At 33.4% G+C, this 17,847-nt stretch overlaps 1 protein-coding gene across 1 annotated transcript; it reads left to right on the forward strand.

The window, feature by feature from the left end:
- The first annotated feature begins 16,026 nt into the window (after positions 1 to 16,026).
- On the forward strand, positions 16,027 to 17,588 carry LOC131162426 (putative clathrin assembly protein At4g40080). The gene has a single exon (XM_058118881.1). It carries the CDS (start codon positions 16,359 to 16,361, stop codon positions 17,424 to 17,426), a length of 1,068 nt encoding a protein of 355 aa, XP_057974864.1. The 5' UTR covers positions 16,027 to 16,358; the 3' UTR covers positions 17,427 to 17,588.
- Positions 17,589 to 17,847: the final 259 nt, after the last annotated feature.

The following is a 17,847-nucleotide window of genomic DNA, read 5'->3' on the forward strand; positions in this document are numbered from 1 at the left end:
GGAGTCCACGGTTCAGTATTAGGTTGCACTTTCAACAACTGAGTCGGAGTACTTGGCAGTGGCTGAGGCTGCCAAGGTAGCATTGTGGTTTAAAGTATCATTCAAAGAGTTGGGTATTCAGTTTGGTGGAGTTCCTGATACCATAGACAAGTACAAGTATTGCTTGGACTTGGTTACGTCTCCAAGTGCTAGACGAGAGGTAGTCCCAATCTACTATCTTGGGTGGAACAGCGGGTTATGCTTTCATATTTCTCCTAATTAGTGAATATTCGCCAAGGTGGAGATTATTGAAGATGTGGCTAATATTTGAGTGGAACGCATGCACTGGGGAAATCATAGAGATGCAAAGAACAAGGAAGCTAATTGCAGGATCAAACTGTCGACGGATTGGTCGACGGTATGAGAGGTGGCTTTGCTCTTGGTATCAAACCATCGATGATTTCATTTAGCTCAAATCATAGATTTTTAAATTAGTGATCAGTAGATTAGGAGATTTTGGAGGATTTTCCTCCATGAATTTCTACAGAAGTGTTTTAGTTATAGTATAAGTCTTCTATATATGGGTTAGTATTTAATAAATATTTTGTTACCCTTGATTATAAGCTTGATGTAAGCTCCACATGTGATAGTGAAAAACAGTCGCTTGCTCCTATGGACATAGGCAAATTTCCGAACCACGTAAATTCTTGTGTCTTTGATTTTGTTTGCTTTCCTTATTCTCATTGTGAGTGATTGCTTGTTATGTATTGTTTATCATTGAGTGCTTGCATTACTTGTTTTGGTTTGATTCGAGTTTGCAAGGTTTTGTTCCACTGCGTATTCTCATCAACACTTGCTGTCAGAGTGTCAATTTCAACAAAAACTCAATGCTGAAAAAAATTGTTGACAGTTTCATCAAACCATTGACGGTTTTCCTCAGTGGAAGAAATCGTCGATGTATCTCTGGAAAACCATCGACGGTTTTCTTCAGACCAACTTCCTTATTTTTCCTTAGCCTACTTTTTCTATACTTGTATTCCACTCGATATAAGCCACATACTACGACAAAGTCATACATCTAGGAAGGGAAAAGACTAGTGAGTTCTCATCGAATATTAAGGAACTCTTTGGATCTCAATGGAATTCATGAAGCAAGGTACATCATAAACTTATTTTCTATTTCATGTTCATGTTCTTGTGATTGTTTTGAGAAATCAGTATTATTGTTCCATAAATATTTTACTATCCTAATTTTTTTTTTATATCACAAGGCAAATTAGCTTTTCCTAATAATTTTTCAAAATTTTATGATAGTGAGGATTGGCTAATAAATGTTGGCATACAATAAGTGTATCCAAAAAAAAAAAAAACACTCCATTTCCACATGTATGATATTTTAAAAGATAATTTTACTTTTTTTATTTTTAATTTACATTTGAAGAAAAAATAATAATAATAACGATATAAATTCATATTATTGTATTATAAAAAGTTATGGAATGCTAGTAGTTTTTTTGGAGTGCTAACAACATCTCTACAAGACTCAAAAAAACTTGAAAAACATTAAGGACATAGAAGGAAAGTACAAAAAAAATCTACTTGTTCATGTTTGATTATCAAGAAAAGTGAGAAATAAAAATAAAAATGGATAAAATCTAATAACACCCTTGAGTTTTACAAATATGACACTCCAACCCTAAGATTTTGAAAGCTATCAAAACTCCCCTTTAAGTTTAATTTTATTGACAAAATAAATTTTCTATTAGTTAATCATTTAGTATATGTAAAAAAAAATATGAATTTTACAATTAAGTTCAATCAACAAAGTTGAGGAAAGTTACTACATAATATCTTGAAAACTAAATAAGAAAATCTAAGATGCAATCGACTCTCAAATTGATTTGATTTGACTCAACTAATTCACATCAAATAGACAAAATAATTTTATTTACTATTTTAGTTTTTTTAAAAAAAACAAAAACTTTAAGAATTACTACTATTGACCTAATTGGTCATATCTTGTTTTGATAATGACAAATACATTGGTACTAATGTTTGCCCTGAGCTTACATGCAGGTTCACTCTACGCATGGAATTGAAAAGAACATTATATCATGATGGTGTATGGTGACTCCAAGGGAGAATGAAGAATATTGTGCTTAATTTTTATTTGTAATTTTTATATTCTTCATTTCGAATTGTAATGTAGTATGGTCTGTAATAACTGCATCATGCATGATAGACTTTTATGCTCAGGTTGCCCTAGATTGACCTTAGGTTCCTACACACCTAGTGCACAGGACCCCACTACACTCACATGTCATTAGGGGTAAATTTAAATTAAAGAATGAAACTTAAGCTTAAAATCATAAGGGCTTCGGGTGATTGAACCAGCAAAGTCAAATTGCCCCGGTCAATCAAACTATTAACTGGTCAAAAAGTTGACCTACCTTCGGGTAACCAAACTCAAAATGAATTGAGTGTCCACGGTCAACCAAACTTGAACCATAACTTTTTTTCAACAATTGGGGTGCCCGAAAATTTATGTTCAAAATCACCCTCGGGCGACTGAACATGTGAGTTCGGTAAACCGAACGTGAGAATAGGCGACCGAATCTCGGAGAGATTGGAAAATCGCCTTGGTCAGCAAACCAAACCCTTGATCAGGCACCCGAACCTCAAAAATCACTTTTTCTTATGTGTCTGTTCGAGCGATCGAACCTATGGCTCGGTCAATCGAAACTCTTGGATTGGCCAAAATTTTGCCACAGTTAATTAGGGTTAAACAGGGTTAATTTTCTTAAATTATTTTAAAACAAATTTAATTATTCCCTATGTGTCCCCAATGGTTATAATTTTGGCCCTACCTATATATATGGGTTCACTTGCACAGATTAGCCAATAATTAGCACTTTGATTAGCAAAAATATTCTCTTTATTTTTTAGAGAGCTTTTTCCAAATACAAGGCCTATACCCTCACATACTACTATTCCTTTGATAGATCATTCCTTGTGAGAGTTCTTTGAGTAGTTGTACATTACTCTCTTTGCAAGGAAACTCTCATTGTACTGTATATTTGATTTTTAGATTGAGAGTTGAGCATAAGGTTTTTCCCCCAATTTTAACTAATAATTCTTTGTGTGGGAAAACCTTTGTAGCTAGTGAGTCTTTGCATCTTTGTTGCAAGACTCATCAAGCTTGTGGTTTTTGATTGTGCAAAATCTTTTTCACAAGCATACTTTTCAAATATCTCTTGAGCTATTTTTTTGAGAAAATTATCTTTGAGATATTTCGAGTAGTCTAGTTGGAACTCTTTGAAACTTGTGGTGATTGATTAATATTGATTCTTTGTTTCAAAGACTACTTGAAAATACACTCTAAGACTTGATTGTATATTTACATCAGATTGAGTGTTAGCACACTTCATTTGCACTAAGCATAATTACTATCACCTGTGACTGCATATTTATCTGGACTATATTGTGGTACATATCTGCTTGTTTAGAAGTACTTCATTTGTGTGTCAAATTTGTATTTCATTGATTGTATTCCAGGCATGCACCTAAAGAGGGAAACTTGCCTTGTGTAAAGTTCTGGATTGGCTTAAACCCAGTTAGGAAAGTTAGGTGCACCATCTTGGTAAGGTGTTGTATACGGTGTTGCTTTACCCGTGAAGTGAGCCTTAGTGGAATCCTTATACTTGTGAGTCAAGGCGGGGACGTAGGCAGTATTGATCGAACTCCAATATCATATTCGGTATCACTCTTACATTTCTTGCATTATATTATGTTTTGTGCTTGATTTAATTTTCCTGCTGAATATACTGCATATCTAATTGACACAGTATTGTATTAGGTTGAGGAATACTGAAATTATGGTGCATGTACTGAAAATTATTTAATACATCATATCTGCAATTGCATACATATTTAGACTGCCCCTAGGTTATGCTACTAGATTAGTTGAACTTAGGAGGAAATTTTTTAATCTCCAATCCACCCCCTCTTGGGATTGCACCAAAGTCAACAACTACATATTATATATAAAAAAAAAAAAAAACCTAAAAATGACAATGTTCCAAAATGTTTGTTAAATGTAATTTTCATAATAATGAAATAACTAAACACATCATAAAATTATAAAAAAAAAAAATAATGAAATATTTTAAAATTTAAGCAACCTATCAAACTCCAATAAAAAAATGTAAACTAAAATTTCAAATTCATACTTTATAAATTAAAATTATAAATTTAATGATAGTTCTTCTATGTATAAATTATAAATGCTAAATTAGTAAATGGATAAAAAAAAAACCAACCTTTTATTAATTAGTTGACTTTTGTTTGACCTAATTCACCAATTATTTTTTGTTCAAAAAAATTATATAGGTTGCTATGTTATTAAATCTAGCATTCAGCCAAACCCGAAAAGAAAGCCATAAGTCGACCAACTAACTGAATTATATCAGTACTTAGACTATATTTATTTGCTTAAAGATATATGTTGACATTTTGGGTCCATCTACTGTTTTGATTATGACAAACCACAGTATCTCATTTGTGTGCTTTGAGTATTTAAATAGGTTTATTTTTCTAAGCATGGATGACAGATGAGAAATGGAAGTCGAAAAACACTTAAATAAGCATACCCCGCCATTTTCCATGGAATTGCAAAGGAGCAACGCATGAAGACCGACCTTTATTTTCAGTTGTTTTTGTATTTTTTTTTTATTCATTTTGGGTCTATAATAATTCAAAGGTTTGTAATAATGAATGCATGACATGCATGGTAGGGACTATAAGCTCAAGACCGTAGTTTGACCTTAGGGATCAGCCTTTAGTCGACAGACACTGAATTTTTTCGGTGTCCTAAAAGAAGACATAGACTGACCTTAGGACTCCCTATAATTTATAAAAATATGCCCTATAGTATTAAACATTAATTATTATATGAATAGGGTTAATATACAAAGGGATTAGTCCCGAAATGCATTAAAAATGCATGTTTGGTCGACCAAACTTTCACAGTATAAATCACTCGGTCGACTAAACCGGTTACCAAGTCAACAGTTTGGTTATAGCATGGTCAACTGATCCCTACCCAGTTCAAGTCACTCGGTCGACCGAACTCTCTCTAGGTCAAACGTTTGACCATACGGTCGATCGCACCAAATGACTAAGTCAACCAGCTGATTGACCAAGTCTCCATATAGGTTTGGCCAACTGTTGGGTTGACCGAACCACTTAGTTCAAATTCACCTGGTCGAACGAACTATGTGGAAATGAAAAATTGCCTTTGGGAACCCTTAGTCTAGTCGACCGAACTTTCAATTTAAAATTCGCTCGATCGACTGAACTTCATCTCTCAGTTAACTGAACCTCAAGTCCAGTCGATCGGTGCTCTTGGGTTGGCAAATTATTTTTACCACGGTTAAATTTTTTAAACAAGGTTAATTATGCTAAAACAGTTTAAAACAATCCTAATAATACCCTATGTATCCCCAATGGCTACAAATTCCCTCTTCTATATATATGTCTTCTTTTGCCCAGATTAAGAGAGATTAGGAAAAAGATTAAGAAAAATATTCTCTCAAATTTCCAAACCTATTTTTCACATACTACTTCCATACACTCTCATACTCCGAAATTTCTTGATTAACCAAGCTTTGTGAGAGTTTCTATTGTGTTTATTGTAGCTTCCTTAATACTCTCAATATTATGCTTGTGTTTGTTGTTGATTTTTTGAGAGGTTATCCCACTAATTTAATTCGATAAATCTAGCGTTAGGAAAAATTCATAAGCTTGAGGATCTTTGCATTGTTATTGCAAGACTCTTATAGGTATAATTTTTGGTGTGCAAATATTTTTCCAAACTATAATATTTTCAAACTACTCTTGTGCTTATTTCATTGAAGGAAAATATTTTGAGTTTGTTTGAATACTTGATTAACATCTTTGAAACTCTAATTTGTTATTGAGATTTTTCATAACTTGTTTAAAAGAAATAGCTTGTTAGAACACTCTTGAGCATATATGTGATTATACATTGTTGAGTGTTTGCTCACCCAAAGATCATTACACACATACTCTCACATACTACTTGATATATTGACATTGTTTAAAGAGTAGTCACATTAAACTTCATTGAGCTTATAGTTCTTATCTCTTGGAAGTGCATTTGTTATTGCATGTGTGTATTGGTACAAATCTGCTTGTTGGAGAAGCACTAAAATTGTACACGATATTTATATTGTAAATCTGTTGTATTCCATGCGCGACCTGAGGGGGCGATGATCTAGCCCATAAGGATCAGTAGGGCCTTCTTCGCCCCTTAAGGAGAATTTGTAAAGGTTGAGGTTAGTCCTATGCTAATTGACCTAGTAGTAACTGGGGTCGCTCCACCCGTTAAGTGAGGTTTAGTGGAATCCTCGGGCTTACGAGTTAAAGGTGGGGACGTAGGCACAGTTGGTTGAACCCCGATAACATTTCTTGTGCGTGCTTTTAATTTCCGCATTTTAAATTCCAGCACGTGAATGTTTATATTTTACTATTGTGAATGATTAGGTTTATAATTGCATAGACAAATCCTAGGTCGCGTAATACTGCTAATCTAGTTTAACCTAGGAGTAATAAATTTTAAATACCCAATTCACCCCCTCTTGAGAATACACCAAGGCCAACAGTTGGTATCAGAGCCTTGTTGTACTAGACTTAAACGTTTTTGCAAAAAGATCGCAATGGCTCAATTTGGTGTATTCCCATTCGATGAGGGATAGTCACCTTTTAGTCCTCAATTATTTTGTGTTGTTGATTACATCGCCTGGAAAATTAGAATGAGCATATTTATAAAATCAATGGATTGGAGGGCTTGGCAGGTGATTGTTAAAGGAATTTATATGCTTGTAAAGGAAAATGATACTACTGTGATGCATGCAGATTCACATGCCATGGATTTACTGTATTGTGCTTTAGATTCTAATATTCTACTTGAGATTATGGCATGCTCTAGTGCAAAGGATATGTGGAAAGAGTTGGATAGGAGATATGGACAAGGCTAAGAGGAGGAGTCTACTGCTTCATATGATTAGGAGGAGGTAAATCATGAGCTAGTAATCAGTGATGAGGTATATGATTCTCACTCTAACTCGATTGATGATTCTTATGCTGAATGTTGTGTTGTGTCACATGTTGAATCATCTATTGATAATACTGTTAATGATGTATGCGATGATTTTTATGAAAAGTATTGCAGCTTATCATATGACGAATCATCTTATAATCTTTATGATAGTCCTGTTGAACAAGCATGCAGTGATTCATATAATAATTGGGATATATTTTGTAATGAATCATGAGCCGAATTGAATAATGAAAGCATGTTGTCGTATGAAAAACTAGAAAAGACTTTATTGAAAATGAATAAATTTCTAGTTAAATTATCTAAGCAGAAATCATTTTTAAGAATTGAGAATAAGGGGATAGCCAAGCAATTAAAAGAATTAAAAGATTATTATGCTATCATTGAGAAGAGAAAGATTAAGAAGATATTAAAAATTATCTGCTTAGAAGAAGAGATAAATGATTATTCTATTGTTGCACCCAAAGTAAAATATGAAAAGAATAATCATAATAAACCCTTAAGAGTAAAAAGAAATAAATTTTTCAAAAAGGGTTCATATTATAAGTCTCATAGTCATTCATCTGCCTATTTTTGTAAAAATATAACAAATAAGCAAAATTCTTCACTTATATACAAAATTTGCTTATTTAGTAAAATGAAAGGGCACGTTAGTCTTAATTGTCTATTTAGAAGTGCCCGATGCCTAAACAAAGAAATGATATGGGTGATCATGAAAGCAAACCCCATAAGTCCTAAGGAAAAATGGATTTAAATTAATATTACTTAATTATTTAATACTTCCTTAGATTTTAGGATTAGGTTTAAGGGTCGTGATGACTATAGGATTTGGAAGAGGTGCATGCTTAAAATTCCAAATCTTAGTATATGCATTCAATATACACTATATCGAATACTAAGAATCTTAAATAATTAAGCCAAAAATATGAAAACATTGAGCTATAGCGTACTGGATGAAATCCACTTCCAAATGGACAAGGCTTTCTTGCTTGGTAAATAGATCTAGATGCTTAATTTGTGCTTAAAGATAAACATCTTAAGTTAAGCAACTATTGTCCATTTCACATAGATGAGCTTTAGGGGTCCATCATAGTTTATATTTCTTTAACCCTAATCTCATTAATCAAAATTGAGTCATCACTCTAGGTATAAGCACCAGTAATCATAAATTCCATATCTACTAGTGCTAATTAAAAGTCATTCCTCTCATAACCAAATTAGGGGTCCACTAAAGGAATCAAGTCTTCATCTAGATATTATAAAATTTTTCCCTTTGAGTTTAAATCATAAATCCTCTAATTTTGGCTTATTCCATTCACAAGAAATCCTTAACACTTCATGATCATATCTGATAAAGTATTATCCATCCATGGGCTCGTATCCTTAACTTAACTGGTCAATTATGCTTCAACGGATACCTTCCAGCCATGGTCGATTTGAAATTATCAAAGAGCATCATTCTTTAAATATTCATACACTCCATACTGCTCTCTGCTAAAACTAGTTAGGTCATATTGTTTAGCGTGCTCATCATGCATATCGTCCTACTTCCTCAAATACTCTTCTGAACATAATAGAAATTTAATCTTTAAGAGTATTTAATTTATACTTCTCACATGGCTCTCAACTTTTAAATCAAATCCTTTAGAGCGTTATATACCTTGAGTGTGTTGAATGGCTAAATTGGTTGCCTAGGTCCTTATTTTGATAAATGTGTATATCTCAAAGTGACCTATGCATATGTAATTAATATCGAAAGTCATTCCAACTCATGCCTCTCACATATTGAAGATCATAAGAAAAGAGGCAGACGTTGGCTTATCACTTTAATAAATATTCATTGTGACTTTTTGGTCCGATAAGCCTAAAACATTCATGTCAAGTCTAAATCCATTGAAAATCTTAGAAACCTTGGCTAAAATATTTGGAGATGAAAAAGGCATAAAATGAACAAGTGCATAACTCAGGGGGAGCATTTCTTTTCAAAATTTCATTTCTCTTTTGAATGCTCTCATTATTATATTCCCTTATGCCTTCATAAGAAAAGCACAAAAATTCCTACTATTCATTATGTATTAAGTGATTATATTTTCTAGTGGATAATTTATCTTATATATCATTTATTATTGATTGCTACATGATTGCATACTTGTATTGAAAGCCTCTTGCATGACGAATGCAGTGATGTGTATTACATGCTAGTAGTGGATATAGGTTCTCATGTGCCTTGAACTAAACCATATATTGCTTATTTGAACCTATCAGGTACAGTTTTTATGAAAAAAATGTCTGATTTACAGATGGCATGCTGCCGAAATTTTGACAGAATTTTTCCCAAAATAAAACCTTGTACATAGATGATTATGGTAAAATTAATGTTAAAATATTTTTGAAAGGATGAGTAAAAATCATTTTAATATATTAAACTTCATCCTGGTATAATCATCAAATATTTAGAATGGTGAAGATCCATCCCTATAGGAAGCACATAAATGACCCATATGCATCACTTTTGTCTACTGAAATATTGAGGCTCTTCTGAAATCCCTTAACATTATATCCCACGCTTGAAGTTTCATGATTTGATATGAAATGTTCTTGGGTCATAAACTCTATTGCATGTCTTAATATACATTTTTTGATGCATCTATGGTCTATAGGGACAAATATACTGATAAGCATAAATGTAATTGATTAATAATTAGTATGGTTGGTTTAAAGGATTCAAAATGATGGCTTAAACTACTAGGCATAATAAAGTAATTCTCTATTTAGTATAAGCAACTTATTGTATCTAAGTTAGGATTCCAAACGATAGGGGGAGCATCTAAAATAAACATTCTATCTTGTTCTGCTCACCAACACTTTTTAGCTTAGATCTATCTTGAATTCTCTGTGGCTCTTGCGATTAAATGTGAAAATTTTATTAAAAATCATAATTTGAAATATGTTGATTAGCCACAATCATTTTCTTTCTCATATGACCCTATCTTAATCTTCTGATATTTTTTAGATATATATATATATATGGTTGTTTATCTTGGTTATATTAGAATTGTACTTAAATGATAAACCAGAATATTGATGCTTGCTTGTGATTGATTTTAAAGTTTCTTTTTCAGCAATGCATCGACCCCAATACTTTTTACAAATATCAAAGGGGGATATATATATATATATATATATATATATATATATTTATTTATTTATTAGTATACACATATATCTGTACATCACATAACTAAGTCGGTGACTTCACATAAAAATGAATGTGAACTTGTTGGACTATTTTTTATGCTCAAACCGTCTATTTGCTTTCATATGTTGTGTGCTTTGGACTAAAATCTTTCACGGGTCTTATGAAATATTTTAACTAAAATGGTTTGTGGATAATTCTGGTTTGACTATGTTTTTTATGTCATTTAAATTTTTTAATGACCAGTTACTCCGTTTGTGAGCTTATTTGCCATATTTTTCAAGAACACTTATATTTCTTTTTATATATGCCCTTTTACTGATGACAAAAGGGCGAGATGCTTTACACGAGCAAAATTAGTCCTTTTCGTTGTGCTGTTGTTACTCAGAATAGAAAATAATTGTTGTATTTAATTGCACAACTTGTTGAAAATATTCTAAAGTCTTCATGCTTTTATGTGAACTGTATTGAATATCATTATTTGTGCATATTTTTAGGGGGAGCCTTGTCAAGCGAACCCACTTTTGCTCATGTGTTTGTCATCATCAAAAAGTTGGGAGATTGTTGACTTTTTGGGTCCGTCTCCTATTTTGATTATGACAAACTACAGTATCTCATTTTTGTGCTATGAGTATTTGAATAGGTTTATTTTTCTAAGCACGGATGACAAATGAGAAATGGAAGCCAAGAAGCATTAAATAAGCATACCACGATGTTTTCCATGGAATTCCAAAGGAACAGCGCATGAAGACCGATTTTATTTTTAGTTGTATTAATATATTTTATTTTTTTCATTTTGGGTCTATAATAATTCAAAGGTTTGTAATAATGAATGCATGACATGCATGGTAGGGACTATAAGCTCAAGACCGTAGTTTGACCTTAGGGATCAGCCTTCGGTCGACAAACACTGAATTTTTTCGGTGTCCTAAAAGAAGACATAGACTGACCTTAGGACTCCCTATAATTTATAAAAATATGTCCTATAGTCTTAAACATTAATTATTATATGAATAGGGTTAAAATACAAAGGGATTAGAACCGAAATGCATTAAAAATTCATGTTTGTTCGACCAAACTTTCACAATATAAATCACTCGATCAACCAAACCTGTCACCAGGTCAACAGTTTGACCATAGCATAATCGACCGAACCCTGCCCAGTTCAAGTCACCCGGTCGACTGAACTCTCTGCAAGTCAAACGTTTGACCATACGGTTGACCGCACCTAATGACTAAGCCAACCACCCGGTCAATTGAGTCCCCACGTGGGTTTGGCCAACCACTCGATTGAACCACTTAGTTCAGATTCACCTGGTCGACCAAACTGTATTGAAATGAAAAATTGCCTTTGGGAATCCTAGTTTAGTCAACCGAACTTTCAATTCAAAATTCGCCTAGTCGACCGAACTTCGTCATTGGGTCAACCGAACCTTAAGTCCGGTCGACCAGTGCTCTCGGGTTGGCAAATTATTTTTATCGCCGTTAAATTTTTTAAACAGGGTTAATTGTGCTAAAACATTTTTAAATAATCCTAATAATACCCTGTGTATCCCAAACGGCTATAATTTACCCCTCTTTTATATATATGTCTTCATTTTCCCAGATTAGGAAAAAGATTAAGAAAAATATTCTCTCAAATTTCCAAACCTATTTTTAACATACTACTTCCATATACTCTCATACTCCGAAATTTCTTGATTAACCAAGCTTTGTGAGAGTTTCTATTGTGTTTATTGTAGCTTCCTTAATACTCTAAATATTGTGTTTGTAGTTTGTTGTTGATTTTTTGAGAGGTTATCCCACTGATTTAATTCGATAAATCTAGTGTTAGGAAAAATTCATAAGCTTGAGGATCTTTGCATTATCATTACAAGACTCCTATAGCTATAATTTTTTGTGTAAAAATATTTTTCCAAGCTATAATATTTTCAAACTACTCTTATGCTTATTTCATTGAAAGAAAATATTTTGAGTAAGTTTGAATACTTGATTAACATCTTTGAAACTCTGATTTGTTATTGAGATTTTTCATAACTTGTTTCAAAGAAATAGCTTGTTAGAACACTTTTGAGCATATACGTGATTATACATTGTTAAGTGTTTGCTTGCACAAAGATCATTACACACATAGTCTCACATACTGCTTGATATATTGACATTATTTAGGGAGTAGTCATATTAAACTTCATTGAGCTTATAGTTCTTATCTCTTGGAAGTGCATTTGTTATTGCATGCGCGTAGTGGTACAAATCTGCTTGTTGGTGAAGCACTGAAATTGTACATGAAATTTATATTGTAAATCTGTTGTATTCCAGGCGTGGCTTGAGGGGGTGGTGATCTAACCCGTAAGGATCGGTAGGGTCTTCTTCGCCCCGTAAGTAGAATTTGTAAAGGTTGAGGTCAGCCCTATGCTAATTGACCTGGTTGTAATCGGTACTGTTCCATTTGTTAAGTGAGCTTTCGTGGATCCTCGGGCTTGCAAGTTAGAGGCCCCTGACGTACGCACAGTTGGCCGAACCTCGATAACATTTCTTATGCATACTTTTAATTTTCGCATTTTAAATTCTAGCATATGAATGTTTATATTTTACTATTGTGAATGATTGAATTTATAATTTCATAGACAGACCCTAGGTCGCGTAATACTGCTAATCTAGTTTAACTTAGGAGGAATAAATTTTAAATACCCAATTCATCCCTCTCTTGGGAATACACCAAGACTAATAATATATTTAGTAATTAAATTTGCATAAAAACTTATATAAATAACCATTTTAAAATGTTATAGTTAGTTATGTATTTTTTTAAACTATTAGTACTATTTTTTATTATCACAATTGCGTGAAAAAAGGTAAATATAATATTTTATTAAGAGTAAATTTTTATTTTTTTACTTGAACTTAGCTATTAATTAATGACCAACGAAAGGCTTTTTTTTTATTAATAAAATTAAATTTTAGGACTTTTTCTAGATTTAAAAAAAAATGCATAGATTATAATTAAAAAAAATTAAAAAATATGAATAAATGTTATCTAATAAAAATACTCCAAATTGATAATAAAAATTTAAGGACAAGAAGTTTGACAAAATGATGATCACCTCCCCGCGGTTTCAAAAATTTCAAGTTTTGCTAGAGTTTTCAAAAATTCTAGAAATCTCATTTGAGATTTGTTAAAAGGACACAAATCTGCTTTTATGTTTTACAAAAGGACAAAATTTTCTACGAGAGATGTATATTTTTTTGAAAAATCTCAAGAAAGATGTGTGACATTTCTAAAATCTTAGAGTATGCCTAAGGAGATGTTTATGTCTTTTTGTCAAATCTCACAGAATGTGAGAGTCATTTGTTCAAAATTTAATTTTAAACATCACTAACAGTTAATTTTTTAAATTTTTTAATTAAACTAAATTAAAATTTATTTTAAAATAATATTTAATATAAAAATAATTTATTATTATTTTTCCAAACAAAATTGTTACTCTGTAATTAAGGAATAGAAATTCCTTAGAAATTAATAGGTTCTTTGGCTTGGATCCTCTGTGGGGATTACGGTTAGTGGGACCAGGGGGTTTGTTTTGAAACAAAAGTGATGTGTTGGGTTTTGTAGACACCTGGAGTATGCATTGTTATTTGGGATGTATATTTCCAGTTATGTATAAACTCTGGTATGGTATAATGTATGTATAAAATCAACATTTCCGTTGTGTATTTGATGAATATGGATATGTATGTAATTGTGTAAAGGGCTAGGTATATCCCACGGGGTCAAATCCTCATTCAGTATAGTATCATGTATGTTTTTAATTGATATAGAGACAAATTAGGTTACTATATTCACACATGGGACCTATCTGTGGGTTCGGGGCGTGACATAAATATGGCACCCTGGTATTTTGTTGGAAGTTATTTAATTAATCCTGCTGCCTGAATGGTATCAGAGACGTATGAATGCTCTTATAACACTCCGGGCACCACGTAGCGGGTCCGAGGCGTTATAAGAAGTTATGCAATGTTAATTAAGTTTTTTCATACTAACAATCCACTGCGATGGAAGTCAATGGGAGTAACACAACTTGCCAACCAAATTAGTTGATTTGGGACATGGATTTTTTCATATTCTTATTCTTCCAAATTTTCTAATGAGTTTATTTAAAGAATTCATGACTTTTACTCTGCTCATTATCCTTCAATAAACACAGCTAAGATTAGCCTGGTCTTAGCCTCCCTTTGCCCAACCCAGCCCAGCCCATAGCCATAATTTAATCAATCAAATTTTTATCTAAAATACTAGCAGAAATGTGAGGGCTTAAAAGATCCAAAATCCAAGGAAAATTGTTGCACAAAAAGATACAAGTCAATTGATATAAATATTTTTTAAAAGAGATCTAAATATTTTGAAAAAATCTCAAGAAAGATGTGTGATATTTCTAAAATCTTAACGAATGTCAAAGCAGACATTTATATTTTTTTGTCAAATCTCAGAAAATGTGAGTGTTTTTTACTTAAAATTTAATTTTAAACATCACTAACAGTTAATTTTTTTATTAAATTAAATTAAATTAAATCTTAAAATAATATTTAATATAAAAAAATTTATTATTATTTTTCCAAACAAAATTGTTAATCAGTAATTAAGGAATAGAAATTCCTTAGAAATTAATAGGTTGGTGGGCTTGGATCCTCTGTGGGGATTACGGTTAGTGGGACCAGAGGTGTTGATGTCTTGTCACTGATTCCTTCAACGGTTGGAAACATATTATTTTGTCTCCATAATAAAGTGAACGTACAAAAGTAAAGGGTATGCGATTGTCAGTTTGTCACTATTTTTCGTTAGCTTTTCTATGAAGTGAATCTAGACAAATTTGACAATTTAAATGCACTTCGAAAAAGAATACAATTTCTAAAGTAACGTTATCCTTAAGAATAAGAAAATTCTGTAATTATTATTCTACCTTTACATCAATTAAAAAGTCTTATATAATAAAAATGTTATATTCACTAAAAACCCATTATGCCAATAAGACATTTTTTAATTTTCTAGTAGTCTAAATTCACGTGAAATTAACACCCGACTTCTACATATTTAAGTTTAACATAAATCAACTTAATGACAAACCCACAATAAAAAAATTATTGAATATTTTTTATATTAACTTTCAATACGTTCTTTCATCATGTTAACTTCATTATTTTTTAAAAACTCTAATGGCTCGCTTGAAACTTAAAATGTATTTTAAAATAAATTAAAAATAGGAAAGTTCACTTTTCATATTTAGTTATTAAGAAATGTGAGAAACAAATAAAAAAATATATCAAATCAATAAATAAAATTTTAATTTTACAAATTCCTAATATTTGATTTTTTAAAAATTTTAAATAAATTAAAATAATTTTTTTACTTAAATGCTAGTAGTTATAAAGAAAAATATATTGAAAAATATTTTTATCCTAAATAAAATTCTTAATTCTAATTGGTCTTAAAAAGCTTTCCACACTTAAATCTCAATAACACATACTTAATAATGAGATTTAATACTATCATTACCACCTCCCATGAAGCAAGACATTTTTCACATTAAGATACTTCAAATTATTAAAAAGAAAATTCAAACCCAACCCTTAGAATTGCATGAAATTTAATTAATAAATATTTTTCACATCCATCCAAATGCATTAATTTTCAAATCTCACCAAATTCAGAATTGGAACATTCAAAAATGGCCACGCTGATTGTAATATGTGTTCAAACTCATGACCTGACCCACTTCAGAAGCAGAGAAGGAAAGGCTTCTTTACGGGACTGGGGAGCTGTCATTGTCCAAAAATGACCGCAAAAATTTAATTACCTCTTAACAAGAAATTAAAATAGTCCGGATGGCAAAGGCAAACAACCTACGTTCCCCGCAGCTTGTCTAAAACTATTTATAGATAAATTACAACTCCGTTCCAAAACTCTCCCATTATTTTCCTAAATCCCTGTTCTCTCCCCGTTCCCCTTCCCGTCCGACCCACCGGCGGCGACACCAGCAGCCGGCGACCATGCGCCAACGAAAGAACCTCCGTGACATCATTGGAATTCTCAAGGACAAAGCTTCCTTGATCAAGGAAACCCTCTTGTCCCCGCGCCACGCGTCTCCTCGCGCTGCCGTCCTCCGCGCCACCACCCACGACGCCTCCGCTCCGCCGCCGGAGCATCACGTCTCCGCGGTGCTCGCCCACGGCGATGGGCCCCGCCACGCCGCCGGCGCCACCGTGGAAGCCCTCATGGACCGACTCCACCGCACCCACACGGCCCCCGTGGCCCTCAAGTGCCTCTACGTCCTCCACAGCATCGCCGCGCGCGGCAGTTTCATCCTGCGCGACCAGCTATCGTTCTACCCCTCCACCGGCGGCCGCAATTTCCTCAACCTCTCGACGTTTATCGACAAATCGGAGCCCTATGCCTGGGAGCTGTCGTCGTGGGTCAGGTGGTACGCCGCTGTCTTGGAGCGGAGCCTGACGGCGTCGAGGGTGTTGGGTTCCTACTTCTGTTCGTCTTCAAGAACAAAGAAAAAGGATAAAGAAGCAGAGAAAATCTCTGGGCAATTGAATTCAGAACTATTGGAAGAGATGGGGGCTTTGGTAACCTTGGTTGAAGAAATTTGCGAAGCTCCCGAATCGTTGCATCTTCAGAAGAACAATTTGGTCTACGAGGTGGTAAGATTGGTGGGTAAAGATTATGGATTGGCCCAGCACGAGATTTTCATCAGGATGAGAGAACTCGGCGACAGAACGGAGAGGTTGAGTTCCGATGATTCGGCCGAGTTGATTCGGGTTCTGGAGAGGCTGGAAGATTGCAAAGAAAAGTTGGTCTTGCTGTTTGTGAACCGACAAAGAAACGATCTGTTCTGGGATTTGGTGGGCGAAACCAAGACGAAGCTTTTGATCAGGAAGAAGGAGCAAGAGGAGAGGAGGCTGGTTGCAGTGGCGCGGAGAGGCGAATCAAGCGAGCTGACTCGGTACGGAGGGGAAGTGGCCGGGCGGCCGGAACAGTTGTTCCGAATGTCGGTCAGTGGTTCGTGGCTGGACGCGGACCGGCTGGCCTTGACGGTTTCAGCAGTGGGGTGAGAGAGAGGCCACGTGGAAAAATTAAAACAGCAGTAAAGTTGTTTTGAGTTGGAGTTTTTGCAGTGATGTCCCTGTTTTAGTGCTTTTTTTTCTTTTTGAACCTTTAGTTTAGATATTTTACACAAAGTTTACAGATTTTATTTTATTTTATTTTTTCTTTCATTCACGGCCTCCCGTTGTGTACATCCTTACCAACAAATTTGTTTTCCTTTAAAACCCCTATATATATATATATATATATATATTTATTTATTTATGCACAAGCACATACATATATATATATATATATATATATATATATTTATTTATTTATATATTTATTTATGCACAAGCACATGATGCCATGATGGTTTACCCTTTAATGGGTGGCCGACAAAGAAATATAATTTATTGTTATTTAAAATGTACATGTGTGGCCCTT

The sequence above is a fragment of the Malania oleifera genome, chromosome 8, assembly GCF_029873635.1.
Source record: "Malania oleifera isolate guangnan ecotype guangnan chromosome 8, ASM2987363v1, whole genome shotgun sequence".
NCBI classification, from domain to species: domain Eukaryota; kingdom Viridiplantae; phylum Streptophyta; class Magnoliopsida; order Santalales; family Ximeniaceae; genus Malania; species Malania oleifera.

Coding starts and splice junctions, on each gene's coding strand:
- LOC131162426 (XM_058118881.1), top strand. CDS start 16,359: ATGCGCCAACGAAAGAACCTCCGTGACATCATTGGAATTCTCAAGGAC.